The sequence below is a fragment of the Lithobates pipiens genome, unplaced genomic scaffold (genome assembly GCF_037356315.1).
Source record: "Lithobates pipiens isolate NorthernLeopardFrog02 unplaced genomic scaffold, aLitPip1_a1.2 Scaffold_22, whole genome shotgun sequence".
Lineage (NCBI taxonomy): Eukaryota > Metazoa > Chordata > Amphibia > Anura > Ranidae > Lithobates > Lithobates pipiens.
The window spans coordinates 134654581-134667720 of NW_027507784.1; the positions used below are offsets into that span (position 1 = coordinate 134654581).

Sequence of the window (13140 nt, forward strand, 5' to 3'; positions counted from 1 at the left end):
ACTGAACACCAATGGATCTGAATGTTCATCTGGTCATAAGGGTGAAATACAATGCTTTGCACGGCTCCGCCCACTGTCCGGGGATGAGGAATAGCCCGTTTTTGGGATATGTGATGGAATGAAGAATGTGAATACCTCTTGTTTTAGGAAGACATTGATGACAGTGAGGACTTTTTTTTTTTAATTCCCTTTTCACCCAAATCTGTATGGGTATGCTATCTTGGAAAAAAAAATCCAGAGACTTGCAGATATTATTAATGACGGCTACAACGCGGCCGGATAATTCGGGGAAAGCGTACAATGACGTCCTATCAGGAATATGCTTCCCGCTCACCCCTGGGAATGTCCGTGACAGTTGGGTTATTTTTACCAAACATATGTAGCAGTATAAATTTAGGTCAAAATTAGTCATTTGCAACATTTTATAACAGAAACAAAGAAAATGCATTTTTTTTAACAAGATTTTTGGTCTTTTTTTCAGTTGATTTTGGAGTTGATTTTCAGGGGTTGGGCTTGGCCCCTTAAATTCAGTGGGATGTTGTTCATCTCTTGTGATAGCAATAAAGTTGATAGTGCATCTAAATCTATTAGTACATCTAACACTCTCTTTCTCTCCCAGGCTGACATTGCTGCTGTCCAAAAGTGCCCCCTGTGCTCCTTCATCTCTAATACAGGAGGTGTGTTACTGGTCATATCACCAGGTGAAAACAGAGGGAAAAAAGCCTACAAAAAGAAAACTAAAGCAGCCACCACATCTAATGATTGGTGTGCTGCAATATATTATATTTTTTTGTTTTAATACTGCTTTAACCACTTTCTACCCGCGCTATAGCCGAAAGATGGATACAACGCAGGTTTGCTTTGACGGGAGGCATACATGGACATCCTCCCATGATCGCGCTGCCTGTGCAGGTGGTGCACTCTGTGATCGCTGGTTCTTCAGACTCAGCTTATCACAGATTGGCATAAAGGGCCAATCACAATGGCCCTTTACCACATGATCAGTTGTGTCCAATGACAGCTGATCACAGATGTAAACACAGGCCAGTTATCAGCTTTTCTTTCCTCATGGTGACAGCGTAAGGAGAGAAGAGAGCTGATAACCAGCTTGTGTTAAAGGGACATCGGCACTGAATATCAGTGCCCTGATTATCAGTTCAGTCCCACCAGTGCTGCCAATCGGTGCTCATCAGTTTGGCCAATTAGGGCCTCCTTATCAGTGCCACCTATCAATGCTGCCAATCGGTGCTCATCAGTGCTGCCTATCAATACCACTTATCAGAGCCCATCAGTGCCACCTATTGGAGCCCATCAGTGCCACCTATCAATGCTGCCAATCAGAGCCCATCAAGGCCACTTATCAGAGCCCATCAGTGCCACCTATTGGAGCCCATCAGTGCCACCTATCAATGCTGCCAACCAGAGCCCATCGATGCCACTTATCGGAGCCCATCAGTGCCACCTATCGGAGCCCATCAGTGCCACCTATCAATGCTGCCAATCAGAGCCCATCAATGCCACTTATCAGAGCCCATCAGTGCCACCTATCGGAGCCCATCAGTGCCACCTATCAATACTGACAATCAGAGCCCATCAATGCCACTTATCAGAACCCATCAGTGCCACCTATCGGAGCCCATCAGTGGCACCTATCAGTGCTGCCAATCAGTGCCTCATCAGTGCCACTTATCAGAGTCCATCAGTGCCTCCTCATCAGTGCAGCTTCATCAGCGCCCATCAGTGTTACCTATCAGTGCCCATCAGTGAGGGAGAAAATAAAAAATAAAAATGACCTGTTTGTAAACTTTTATAACAAACTATGAAAACATTTTTTTTCTTCAAAATTGTTGGTCTTTATTTGTTTATTTAGCAAAAAATTTAAAACGCAGAAAGCTCTATTTGTGTGAAAAAAATGGTATAAATGTCATATGGGTACAGTCATTCAAAATGTGACCGCTGAAAGCTGAAAACTGGCCTGGGCAGGAAGGGGGTGAAAGTGCCCGGTAGGCAAGTGGTTAATAGCACCCCCATGCATTGGCACAATGCCCACATTTTCCGCAGCAGCTTCTGATTGTAATTTTCTGGGACTTTGTTAGCTGCGTTTCTCAGTTTCCTATGCACATGAATGGTGTGCTGTACCTGAGACATGTGTGTGACCCCAGGATACAGGAAGACAGCAGACACCAGCCCTGGGGACACCCAGCACTCAGGTAAGTACCGTCTCTGGTGCGGATTTGAAAGACATTAAATGACAAAACTTCAAATTTAGGACTGAACACCAGAATAGTATTGTTATAAAGCGGAGTTTGGTGAGGATTGTAGTGTGATGGGTGACAGCTGTCAGTGCGGGGGTCACCCTGTATGGGGAGTGTCAACTCTATGCCAGACAAGTTTGTATGAAGTGGAGAGGAGGGTGATCGGGGCTAGGTGTCGGTGTGATCGGGGCATTGCTGGGTGATCGGTGTTGGGTGATCGGGGCAGTGTTGGGTGATCGGGGCAGTGCTGAGTGTCGGTGATCGGTGCTGGATGATGGGGCAGTGCCGAGTGTCGGTGATCGGGGCAGTGCTGGGTGATCGAGGCAGTGCTGAGTGTCGGTGATCGGGGCAGTGTAGGGTGTCGGTGCAGTGCTGGGTGATCTGCGAACTGTTGGGTGTCGGTGATCGGTGCAGTGCAGGGTGTCGGGTGATCGGGCAGTGCTGGGTGATCGGGGCATTGTTTGGTGATCAGGGCAGTGTTGGGTGTCGGTGATCAGGGTAGTGTTGGGTGTCGGTGATCGGGACAGTGCTGAGTGTCGGTGCTGGGTGATCGGGGCAGTGTTGGGTGTCGGTGATCGGTGCTGGGTGATCGTTGCAGTGTTGAGTGTCGGTGCTGGGTGATCGGGGCAGTGTTGAGTGTCGGTGATCGGTGCTGGGTGATCGGGGTAGTGTTGGGTGTCGGTGATCGGGGCAGTGCTGAGTGTCGGTGCTGGGTGATCGGGGCAGTGTTGGGTGTCGGTGATCGGTGCTGGGTGATCGGGGCAGTGCTGAGTGTCGGTGCTGGGTGATCGGGGCAGTGTTGGGTGTCGGTGATCGGTGCTGGGTGATCGGGGCAGTGCTGAGTGTCGGTGCTGGGTGATCGGGGCAGTGTTGGGTGTCGGTGATCGGTGCTGTTCAGGGTGTCGGGGCAGTGCTGGGTGATCTGGGAACTGTTGGGTGTCGGTGATCGGTGCAGTGCAGGGTGTCGGTGTTGGGTGATCGGGGCTGGGTGTCGGTCCTCCGCCCGCCCGCACACATGATGCTGCAGATCCCGGGGACACTGTGTCCTGGATCCACCCCTGGCTGCTGAGATCACTGGAGACATTGCGAGCCGCGGATCAAGTGCACTGTCCTGTAATCGATTGCCGAGCGCCTGGAGCCGCGAGCCTTTATTTATTGGCCGTGTGTCTGGGGAAGGCTGCCTGTACTGCCTGTACTGCCGCTCGCTGCCAGCTTCATCCGTTTCTCTGGGTTTGACCAGCTGTCCCGGGCTAACCCCTGTGCTGTGCTGAAGATGGAGGAAGTCAAAGCTGGATTACCCTCGGCTCCGCCACTACTACTGCCATAGTTCTGCAGTGTATGAGGCGGGAGGGGGGCGGACACACGGCACAGGGATGGAGCGGGGCCCCCGCAGGACCTGATAAGGTGAGGGCAGTGTGGGGGGAGAGAGAGACGGGGGCAACTGGGAATGTCTGTGCCGGGGGCACTGCCCGTCTGCCTGCCCGCCTGACTGACTGCCGGGGACTTGTTGCTATCTGAGAGGGGGGGGGGGGGGGGCTGTCATCCTGCCTGCTGAGCCGGGACATGTGGAGGGCTTATCGGATCCTGGTGACACTGACCACTGCTTGTCATAGGACCGGCGATCAGCATTGCAGGGAGGGGGCATCGCTGCCATAGTCTGTGCAGGACAGAGTTCAGGGGTCCTCCCCCATGCCATGTATTGATTGGTGCCCTCCCCATGCCATGTATTGATTGGTGCCCCCCCATGCCATGTATTAATTGGTATACCTCCCCATGTCATGTATTGATTGGTGCCCCCCCATGCCATGTATTGATTGGTATACCTCCCCATGTCATGTATTGATTGGTGTCCCCCCCATGCCATGTATTGATTGGGAGCGTGGTGCCCCCATGCCATGTATTGATTGGTTGCCCCCATGCCATGTATTGATTGGTTGCCCCCCCATGCTATATATTGATTGGGAGCATGGTGTCCCCATGCCATGTATTGATTGGTTGCCCCCCCCCCCCATGCGATGTATTGATTGGGAGTGTGATGTTCCCATGTCATGTAATGTGGTGTCCCCCATGCCATGTATTGATTGGTATTCCCCCCATGCCATGTATTGATTGGGAGCGTGGTGTCCCCCATGTCATGTATTGATTGGTTGTCCCCCATGTCATGTATTGATTGGGAGTGTGGTGTCCCCCATGCCATGTATTGATTGGAACCATGGTATTCCTCATGCCATGTATTGATTGGTGTCCCCATGCCATGTATTGATTAGTTGCCCCCACGCCATGTATTGATTGGAAGTGTGGTGTCCCAATGTCATTTATTGAATGGTATCCCCATAAAATGTATTGGTTAGGATTGTGATGTCCCCATGTAATTTATTAAATAGTGCCCCCATGTCATTTATTGATTGGGAGTGTGGTTCTCCCATGTCATTTATTGATTTGACTCGTGATGTCCCCATGTAATTTATTGATTGGTGCACCTATGTAATCTATTGATTGGGAGCGTGGTGTCCCCCTGTCATTTATTGACTGGGAGTGCGGTGTCCCCATGTCCATTATTGGTAAGGATCGTGATGTCCTCATGTCCTTTTATTGATTGGTGCCCCCATATCATTTATTGATTGGGAGCTATGTGCCTCCCATGTCACGTATTGATTGGAAATGCGGTGCCCCCATATCATCATTCTATATTGAGAGCATGGGGCCCCCCATGTCATTTATTGATGGGAGCGTGGTGATGCGGGTGGTGTCAACTGGCAACTCTATCAGAAGCAGAATTCTATCCTATGTGTGAGTATATAGGCTGTATCCTGACTATAGTGACACCATCCCATTGTCATGTCACTTGGATAAAAGTGACATGTTCTATCAGCAGAAATCTATAAATGTATATAAGGATCCTGACTATAGTGACTGTAATGACGCCATCCCATTGTCCTGTCACTTGGGACATTGATGAAAGTGTGACTTGTTTTATCAGCAGCAAAACATGATCACATCTCTGATCATTCTGTGATATATTCTGACTCTAGTGACACTATCCCATTGTCATGTCACTTTGACTTGGATGGAAATGTGACATTAGCAGCAGAATTCTGTAATATCTCTGATAAGGCTGTAATGTATTCCAGCTATAGTAACCCTCTCCTGTCGTCATGTCTCTTGGACTTGGATGGGAATGGGGCCTCTTAGCAGCAGAAATCTATAATGTTTCTGAGGATACTGTGATATATCCTGATTATAATGACACCATCCCATTGTCACTCGGACATGGATGAAAGTATGACATGTTTTCCTCACCAGTCCCTAATGTCACTGACATGGGGGCACAGTCCTATTGTGATAGATCTTGGACTTGGATAACAATGTGCTCTAGAATATCTCTGATCATACTGTGATTCATTCTGAATAAGTGACACTATCATATTGCCACTTGGACTTAGATAAAAGTGTGACATGTTTTATCAGCAGCACTATCTATCCTGTTTGAGGATACTCTCTTATATCATGACTATAGAGGTAATGTTCTTAAGTCCTCTTACTTGGACATGAAAGTGATTGTAAATCTCAGACATGACATATGAACAAAGCATATCCTTTTATAGTGTGTACTTGTCTCAATCCAGAGCGCTAAGTGTTATTTCCGTCTGCCGCTTCGTTTCTCTGCTATCAGTATGAATCACTTCTGCCAAGTTTTCCTGACACCAAGAGAAAAAAGGTGACATGAGATGGATCTCCAACAGATTGACAGCCTCAGCTCTGTTCTTGTGCGCTTTGTGAAGGGGGTGGGGGTGTCCCTTTCAACCAATGAGCTGTCTAAACTCTCCTCACTGGTGTAACCTCAGCCCCCCCCCCCCCCCTCCGCTTTTCAGAGCTGAGAGATCCTGTGTAAATTCTGCACTTTGGCTGTAGTTAAACAAGTACAACTCATGTAGGGGAATTCGTTTCATCTCTGTGCATCACTTGAGGCCAGTCACTTTGCTTAGTATATGTAAGGCAGGTCTTGATAAATTTGCTTTGAATCCATCCAGCTAAAAAAGTTAGGAGCCATTTTTTTTTTTAAACTAACAAATCTTACGGGTGAACCTATCATTTAATTAAAAAATTTTAGACCTGAAGATTACATAAAACCCCCAAACATTATGTATTTTCTGAAAGAGAATGAAATGGTGGTAGGTCCAATTTTTTATGTCACACAAAACCACAGAGGTCTAGGGAACAGCAAATTTCAGTAAAAAAAATACATTAAAAGTAATTTTTTAGGGGGCACGAAAACACAATAAATTGCCCAATTTTTTGATAAAATATAAAAGTTGAGTTGCACTGAGTAAATAGATACCCAACATGTTGGTACCCTATATTTTTTTATAGGTGATGCATTACAAGCTCCCTATAGGTCAGTGATGGCGAACCTTGGCACCCTAGATGTTTTGGAACTACTTTTCCCATGATGCTCATACACTCTGCAGTGTAGTTGAGCAACATGGGAAATGTAGCTCCAAAACATCTGGGGTGCCAAGGTTTGTCATCACTGCTATTGGTCATCATCAGTTTAGTGATAGGAAGGAGGGTATTTTTTGTGCTTGGATGTAACTTTCATTTTTTACAAGTAAAACTATATATATATTTATTATTATTATTATTTTTTTATTACTTAACTTTTCTTTCCCCATCACATAGGGGACAAGAAGTCCCCTATGTGATGATTTTTTTTTGGTGACCGGTTCCCTTTATTGAGACATACAGTGTCTAAAGGTCTAAAGGACCCTGCATGTCTCCCCTGCGCTCCACTGAATGTGATGCAATGCACATTGCACTGCATTACATTCTTTCCCGGCCTTGATGTCTGGGGAAACTTTCAACAGGGACCCGGAAGTGACGTCATACGTCACTTCTGGGTCAACAGCTAGAAGGGGAGGAGAGCTGACGTGTGTCTGCTCTCCTCCCTCACCTCTACCCAGTGGCACTCGCAGATCGACAAGCGGTGCCCAGGATACATAGCGCGGGGGTAGGGAGCATTCGGATGGCAGCCCAAGCGCCAGGATGAATCTTCTTGTGTACCTGAGGCAAGGGTTTACAACCACTTTAAAGGAAGTGTGATATGTCTGCAGCAGAAATCTATAGCAATGTATCTTCACTTTTTTTTTTTTCAGTCGTGGCACCCTTTTAAAATGATGCACCCCATTCTAAAGTGTATAAAAGGAAACTTGTAGACTTACACACTTGGGACACTCAGCATTAGAGGTGATTTATTCTTCTCCTTCAGTTTGTCTTCCTCATTCATCTAACGTGACTCCAGTGCTGACAGAGGGGCAGGTGAGGGGCAAACAAGGATGTCCAAAGGTGCCCAGTGTTTTGTCCCCCCCCCCAAATCAAACTATGATGTCATCAGTTGTTAGGAAGCAGGCAGCTGGCCCACACGGTACCCAAGGTTTTAATGATGCACCATAAAGACTTGTGGCTTTGTGTAACCAAAAAAGGCAAGCTTGATCCACCTGCCGCCGGCTTATTGGCAATTTTTTGGCAATTTGGAGCACTTTAGACATTTTGCCAAGGCACCCCTGAAGAACCCAAAAAGGTGCCACGGCACCCTGGTTGAAAAAGACTGGTCTATAATCTCTCTGTTGGTACCCAACTATAGTAACACAATCTCATTGTCACTTGGACATGCATGAAAGTGTGATGTTTTATCAGCAGCAAAAATGTTTCTCTGGCGATATTGTGACATATCCCAACTATAGTGGCACTCTCCACGTTGTCTCTTTGTGATATGAACACTTCTAGTCCCTTGTTCCTGAAGAAGCCGATTAAGGCGAAACATGTTGAACATATTGGGATGGAAACTCTGTTGGTCCTTAATAGAATGTCACCTGTTTCTTTGTATCAGGTGCCTGTTATAGACCATAGGGAAATGTATTAAATGTTGGATTCTATATATATGTGGAGTATGTGTTAAATAAATTTATATCTTTTCAGTATATTTTTCTTTATTCTTAATTTTTGGTACCGTAAAAGTCCCCTACCTCCAAACTTTTTGTGCATATATCGTATTTTTATGTCACTTGAACTGGATGAAAAGAGTAACCTGTTTTAGTATAAGCACCTGTAACTGGCATTGCCATCACTGTGCTTTTTGATTCTTGTGATCTGAGTGACGTTTTCAGTAACATTATGTTGATCGTGAAGTTAGATGGAATATCGCAATGGGAAGTGTCATTATCACATGACGATGTCCATGGATTCTTGAAACAGTGACGTTCTTCATTCAACAGCAATCTAATGACTTCTGTGATCCAGTACAGTGACACATTGTGATAGTATTGCCTGTTATGTGATTGGATTATTGTGACAGGTCCGAAGCACTTTGTGATAGTGTTTTTGTGACATCTGGGGCAGTGCCAGTCTAACTTTGTACTGTCTTTGGCATTTAATGAGAGTGGTGACACTCAGCAGCAATATCCATGTTGTGATCCAGTAGAATGACACATTGGGGGTCATTTACTAAAAGATCCCCTTGGCACTGCAAGTGCACTTGAAAGTAAAGTTGCTGTAGATCCGAGGGGGACGTGCAAGGAAAATAAAAAAACAGCATTTTACGGTAGCATGCACATGATTGGATGATAAAATCAGCAGAGCTTCCCCTCATTTCAGATCTACCCCTTATATTTAGAGTGACTTCACTTCCAAGTGCACTTTCAGTGCAAAGTGGATTTGCCTTTCGTAAATAACCCCCATTGAGATTGAGTTACTAAAACTGGAGAGTGCAAAATCTGGTGCAGCTGTGCATGGTAGCCAATCTGCTTCTAACTTCAGCTTGTTTCATTTAAAGGGGTTGTAAACCCTCATGGTTTTTCACCTTAATGCATCCTATGCATTAAGTTGGGAAAAACACCTGGCAGTGACCGGCCCCCCAGCCCCCCCCCCCCATTTTACTTACGTGAGCCCTGGGATTTCTCACGGCGGAGATGTGCTGTCCCTCTGCCTGTGGTTCCCAGCTCTTGATTGGATAGATTGTTAGCAGTGCAGCCATTGGCTCCCGCTGCTGTCATTCAAATCCAATGATGTGGGGGGGGGGGGGGGAGTCCTACATTCGGCGTCTATGGACACCAAATGATGGACTCGGGAGTGTGCCCACAATGTAACCCCCTGGGAGAGCGCTTCTCCTAGGGGGTTATACGATGCGGGGAGGACCTGCCGAGGGACCCCAGTAGTCAAGGAATTGGGGCCACTCTGTGCAAAATGAGGCAAGTATGATATTTTTATTATTTTAAATAAAATAAAATAAATCAAAGCTTTATAATCACTTTAAGCTTTGACAATAAAACCTGGAAGCTGATTGGTTTCTTTGCAGAGCTGCTCCAGGTTTTACACTCTCTAATTTTATTAAAGCAAACCCTCTGTGACATTCTCTCCTAGTAATGGGATTGGATTATTGTGACATCTCATGACACCTCTGGCAGCGTCAGTCTAACTTTGGACTGTTTTTAGTGTTTTATGGCATTGGTGGCGCTGACTTTCCAAACAGCAATATTCGTGTTGTGATCAGACTCCTAATGTCAATATCACAACATAGTGTTACCAGGTTTACAGAGGGACATGTTGGAGAGTTGTGGTGAGTCACACTATTGTTATATATTTATGTGTGGATGTAAATGGTGTGAAGAGGGTAACTGAAGTTCTAGTGTGTAGCTGGCATTATGAAATGATAATTACTGCCACTCCGTATGTGCAATAATTGGGATCTGACACCATCCGTGGGTGTGATAATCAGAAGAATGGCAGGGAATATCTGTGTGATAATAAGAGATGCCAGATAGGGAAGTGTAATATTTATTATAGGACAAGGATAGTGTGGAAGTGAGAACAGTGTGATGTCTGGATATGGTGCAACTTTAGGACAGTGACACTATTCATTATAGAGTGCAGTAAAAATAGAAACCAATCACAAATCACTTTGAAGTTGAGTTCTGTTTGTAATGGGTTAATACACTTGGGGATTAACGCCTAAGAACAAGCATCCTCTCCTGAATATAGCCATTTCATTGAGTGTGATATGACACTGGTCACCGTGATGTATTGGTAATAGTATGGCCCTGGTTGTGTTGGTATTGGGTAATGGTATGACACTGGTGACAATGCTTGTAATGGTATGACATGGTGACAATGGTTGAATTGGTATTGGGTAATGGTATGACACTGTTGACAATCGTTGTATTGGGTAATGGTATTACACTGGTTACAGTTGATGTGTTGGTATTGGGTAATGGCATGGCACTGGTGCAAATGGTTGTAATGGTAAAAAACTGGTGACAGTGGTTGTGTTATTATTGAGTAATAGTATGACAATGGTTATATTGAGTAATGGTATGACATTGTTGACAATGGTTGTATTGGGTAATGGTATGACATTGGTTACAGTCTGTGTTGGTATTGGGTAATGACATGGCACTGGTGACAATGGTTGTCATGGTATAAAACTGGTGACAGTGGTTGTGTTGGTATTGGGTAATAGTATGACAATGGTTGTATTGGGTAATGGTATAACACTGGACTAGTGACAATGGTTATATTGGGTACTGGTATGACACTGGTGACAATGGTTGTATTGGGTAATGGTATGACACTGGACTGGTGACAATGGTTGTATTGGGTAATGGTATGACACTGGACTGGTGACAATGGTTGTATTGGGTAATGTTATGACACTGGACTGGTGACAATGGTTGTATTGGGTAATGTTATGACACTGGACTGGTGACAATGGTTGTATTGGGTAGTGTTATGACACTGGTTACTGTTGATTCATATTTTGGGAAAGTGATGAGCAAAGGTGTAAGAACTTCTGTCTTTCCCCAAAATGCACATAACTTGCATAGGTGAATGATGTGCACTCTGCCCGTGGCGCCCCCTGGGATATGAACATCACATAACCCAGGAGGCATAGTCCTTCATTGAGAAGTGGGGGGGGGGCTAGTTGGACCTCATTGGGAAATCAGACGGCTGAACCCGGAAGACCCAGCAGCTTCCTCAAGACCTCATGCAAGAAGATGGTCAGTGCAGAGGAGAAGCATATCATGGGAGGACAACACTGGATCCGCCGGGCGGGTGAGCACCTTAATTGTTTAGGACCTGGAAACAGGTTAAAAAAAGGGGGTCATAAAGAGTGGAGAGAGGGCGAAGATTCACTTTAAGCTGCCCATACACTAGTAGATTTTTGTAGATTCATCAGTACATCAGAGGTTTGACAGTACTCCAAAAATGTGTTTGCTTTTATCTTTTGATTTCGGAATGAATGGAATTTCCCCCGAATCAAAGGCACATTTGCTGTTACATTATAGAACATTTTTAGAAAAAAATTTAAATCCTGATCTATACATTTATTTTATCCTTACAGCCGAAAGTGTTTGTTGATTTGACCCTGTTATCTTTTAGAAAATCAAATGAAAGCTTGGAAAAAAAATCTTTTCTAACAAACTTTTACCCATGCTGTGACCAGCTTTACCAATACGATGTCAAATAAGCACCTATCTAATCTAACCAATCAACTGTATCCAATGGGGCGAGCTCTTGAGCTACTTACTATTTGGCAGGGATTGCACAATCAGATTGTAACATGTGGTGACCTTTTTTAAGCTTTAATTTTTCTGAACATATCAGATACAGGTAACAGTGATGGTTTCTATGGGCAACACAGACACATCTGGTTACTATGGGCAACATGGACGCATTTCCTCATTCCAATTTGGAAGTATTAGGCTTGTTGTGAGTCATTTAATTGGATAATGACAAAGCAATGACATTTAGTAAACCAGCAGCAGTTATTTAGCTTTTTACCGGTTAATGGAAAGTAATTACTGCTTGCCTTATTAAATGAAGGCTTTTGTGAAGCAATTGACAGTTTGATATTGGGATGTTGTAACACAGATGTCAATAGTAATGAATGGGTGCTGGTGTCAATTCAGTATTTAAGAATAATACAAATCTGGTGAGAGAGAAGCAATGCAAATGGCAGTTGGTTTGTTGGTGTGACGGTGGTTGGCAGTTTGTTGATGATAGTATAACATTATTAATACTTCTTATGCCGTGTACACACGATCTGAATTCTCGTTGGAAAAAAGCTCTGATGGTTTTCCAGACGGAATTCCGATGGAATTTGGCTCAAGCTGTCTTGCCTACACACGGTCACATCAAATTCCGATTGTTTATAACGCTGTGACATACAACACGTACAACGGGACTAGAAAAAGGAAGTTCAATAGCCAGTAGCCAATAGCTTCTGCCTCGTGAATCTGAGCATGTGTGATTTTTGACGTGTCGGAATTGCATACACATGATCGGAATTACCGATAGAAAGTTTTTCCGTCGGGAAAATTGAGAACATGCTATAAATTTTTGGCTGGAGGAAATTCGGACAGCTAAATTCCGATGGAGCATACACACGGTCGCATTTTCTGATGAAAAGCTCTCATCTGTCTTTTTCTGGCCGGAATTCCGATCATGTGTACGCGGCATTATTTAGTAAACAGGACAAGTGACCAATGATGATAGATCGGAAGCGGAACACATGATCGGAAATTTAAACGGTCGGATTTTGTTGTCGGAAAATTTTAGATCCTGCTCTCAAACTTTGTGTGTTGGAAATTCCGACGATCTATAGTGGAGGTTGATGGTCCATGACCACAGATGACTTCTAAACCAGGTCACAGATGTGGGCATCACCTAAACCTTGTTACCCAATAAAAAATCACCAAAGGAAGAATATCTCTCTTCGTTCCAGAAATGTTCTCTTTCCCCACCATGCTCTCTGATAAAGTACTTCTGTTGATGCTTTTTTTATATGCTTTTAATCTGTTTTGACGGGCTTCACATATACCACTTTGTACGA

General features: G+C 44.8%; 1 protein-coding gene across 6 annotated transcripts in view; it reads left to right on the forward strand.

Annotated features, from left to right (window-relative positions):
• Window positions 1-2530: 2530 nt before the first annotated feature.
• The window catches only part of IKZF2 (IKAROS family zinc finger 2), a 135703-nt gene continuing 125093 nt past the window's right edge, over window positions 2531-13140 (forward strand). For 2 of the 6 annotated variants that reach the window (XM_077448332.1, XM_077448336.1), the window contains exon 1: window positions 2531-3659. In XM_077448332.1, the coding sequence (XP_077304458.1) occupies window positions 3594-3659 (66 nt within the window). In that variant the 5' untranslated portion in view covers window positions 2531-3593. The remainder of the gene's footprint in view (window positions 3660-13140) is intronic. The other 4 variants (XM_077448337.1, XM_077448339.1, XM_077448334.1 and 1 more) reach the window with 3 other exon arrangements.